This window comes from Xyrauchen texanus, chromosome 40, assembly GCF_025860055.1.
Source record: "Xyrauchen texanus isolate HMW12.3.18 chromosome 40, RBS_HiC_50CHRs, whole genome shotgun sequence".
NCBI lineage: Eukaryota > Metazoa > Chordata > Actinopteri > Cypriniformes > Catostomidae > Xyrauchen > Xyrauchen texanus.
In genome coordinates, this window is record NC_068315.1 from 487,853 (window position 1) to 490,352 (window position 2,500).

The 2,500-nt window shown below is 39.6% G+C and overlaps 1 protein-coding gene across 1 annotated transcript in view; it reads left to right on the forward strand.

Moving 5' to 3' along the window:
• The first annotated feature begins 526 nt into the window (after positions 1-526).
• The window catches only part of LOC127633626 (fumarate hydratase, mitochondrial-like), a 15,808-nt gene continuing 13,834 nt past the window's right edge, over positions 527-2,500 (forward strand). Inside the window, exons 1-3 of the mRNA XM_052112855.1 lie at positions 527-660; positions 806-940; positions 2,294-2,404. Of these exons, the coding sequence (XP_051968815.1) occupies positions 532-660; positions 806-940; positions 2,294-2,404 (375 nt within the window). The 5' untranslated portion in view covers positions 527-531. The remainder of the gene's footprint in view (positions 661-805; positions 941-2,293; positions 2,405-2,500) is intronic.

Below are 2,500 nucleotides of genomic sequence, written 5' to 3' on the forward strand. Positions count from 1 at the left end.
CTTTATTTTGAACATAGAGAGTCCGGGGGATGTACAGCACAGAACCAGCCTAATACAACAATGTAAATACATTAATAAAAAGGCACTACAATACTTGTAAAATCTAAAAAATAGATACACATAATCTACAAAAACACAAATAAATAAATAAATAGATAAAAAAAAATACATCCTCAGGATTCCCGTGATATAAGGACGCTTTCGAAGTGTCCTCCTCGCTTTTCTGAAACGGTCTCTCGCTTCTGATTGGTGAACATCAGTTCCGCCCCCTTCGTTTGTCGCTTCTGATTGTCGCGTATCAGTTCCGCCCCCTCCGTCTCTCCCTTCCGATTGGTGACCATCAGTTCCGCCCCCTCCATCTCTCGCTTCCGATTGGTGAGCATCAGTTCCGCCCCCCTCCGTCTCTCGCTTCTGATTGGCCCGTGTCAGTTCCGCCCCCTCCGTCTCTCGCTTCTGATTGGCGCGTGTCCGTTCCGCCCACTCCGTCTCTCCCTTCTGATTGGTGAACGTCAGTTCCGCCCCCCGGTCGCCATGTATCGCTCCGCTCGGAACCTGCAGCGCTTCAACGCGAATCTGTGGAAGCTCTGGGCCGTTCAGAGATCCAGCACCGTCCGGACCATCAGCCCAGCGGCCTGCGTGCTGCACAACCCGCTCAGAATGGTAAAATCACGCAGTTTATGCGGTGTTAAGTGAGTTGTGAGCTGCATTGGCACGCCGGTGGATGACCTTTATGTGTGAAGCTCCTAAAAATACTTAAACTTCAAACGTGTCCGATGTATTCATGAGTGTGTTTGTGTTATTGCAGGCCAGTTCAGAGTCCTACCGGATCGAGAGAGACACATTTGGGGAGCTCAAAGTTCCTTCTGATAAATATTATGGAGCTCAAACTGTCAGATCCACCATGAACTTCAAGATCGGAGGAGTGACTGAGAGAATGCCAGTGAGATTTTAAATGAAAAAAAAAAAAAAAAATATTCTGTCATAATTTACTCATCCTCATGCCGTCCCAGATGTGTTTGAATTTCTTTCTTCATCAGAACACAAAATAAGATTTTTTTAGAAGAGTATTTCAGCTCTGTAGATCTATACAATGCAAGTGAATGGTGACCAGAACTTTGAAGCTCCAAAAAGCACATAAAGGCAGCATAAAAGTAACTTATAAGACTCCATTGGTTTAATCCATGTCTTCAGAAGTGATCTGATAGGTGTGGGTGAGAAACAGATCAATATTTAAGTCATTTTATACTATAAATCTACACTTTCACTTTCACATAAGACTCCAGTGGTTTAATCCATGTCTTCAGAAGTGATATGATAGGTGTGGGTGAGAAATTGTTCAATATTTAAGTCATTTTATACTATAAATTCCTAGTAGGTGATATGCACAAAGAAGGTGAATTGCCAAAAACAAAAGAAAAATAATGTGAAAGTGAAAGTGGAGATTTATAGAATAAAAGTACTTTAATATTGATCTGTTTCTCACACACATCTATCATATCACTTCTGAAGACATGGATTAAACCACTGGAGTCATATGTGAAAGTGAAAGTGTAGATTTATAGTATAAAATGACTTAAATATTGATCTGTTTCTCACCCACACCTATCATATCACTTCTGAAGACATGGATTAAACCACTGGAGTCTTATGTGAAAGTGAAAGTGTAGATTTATAGTATAAAAAGACTTAAATATTGATCTGCTTCTCACCCACACCTATCATATCACTTCTGAAGACATGGATTAAACCACTGGAGTCTTATGTGAAAGTGAAAGTGTAGATTTATAGTATAAAATGACTTAAATATTGATCTGTTTCTCACCCACACCTATCATATCACTTCTGAAGACACGGATTAAACCACTGGAGTCATATGTGAAAGTGAAAGTGTAGATTTATAGTATAAAATGACTTAAATATTGATCTGTTTCTCACCCACACCTATCATATCACTTCTGAAGACATGGATTAAACCACTGGAGTCTTATGTGAAAGTGAAAGTGTAGATTTATAGTATAAAATGACTTAAATATTGATCCATTTCTCACCCACACCTATCATATCACTTCTGAAGACATGGATTAAACCACTGGAGTCTTATGTGAAAGTGAAAGTGTAGATTTATAGTATAAAATGACTTAAATATTGATCCATTTCTCACACACACCTATCATATCACTTCTGAAGACACGGATTAAACCACTGGAGTCTTATGGATTACTTGTATGCTGCATTTATGTGCTTTTTGGAGGTTCAAATAGCATATTTATGTGACAATCTGTTTGTGCTGTAGGTTCAGGTGATAAAAGCCTTTGGTATTCTGAAGAAAGCTGCTGCAGAAGTGAATAAAGATTACGGTTTGGACCCAAAGATCGCTGACGCCATTGTGAAAGCTGCAGATGAGGTGATTTATCTGTCCTCAGTGACCCAAGCATTGATACTCACTGAATATCCTCCTCGAGAGGGATTTTAGGGAGCCACTGGTTATAGAAATTATGAT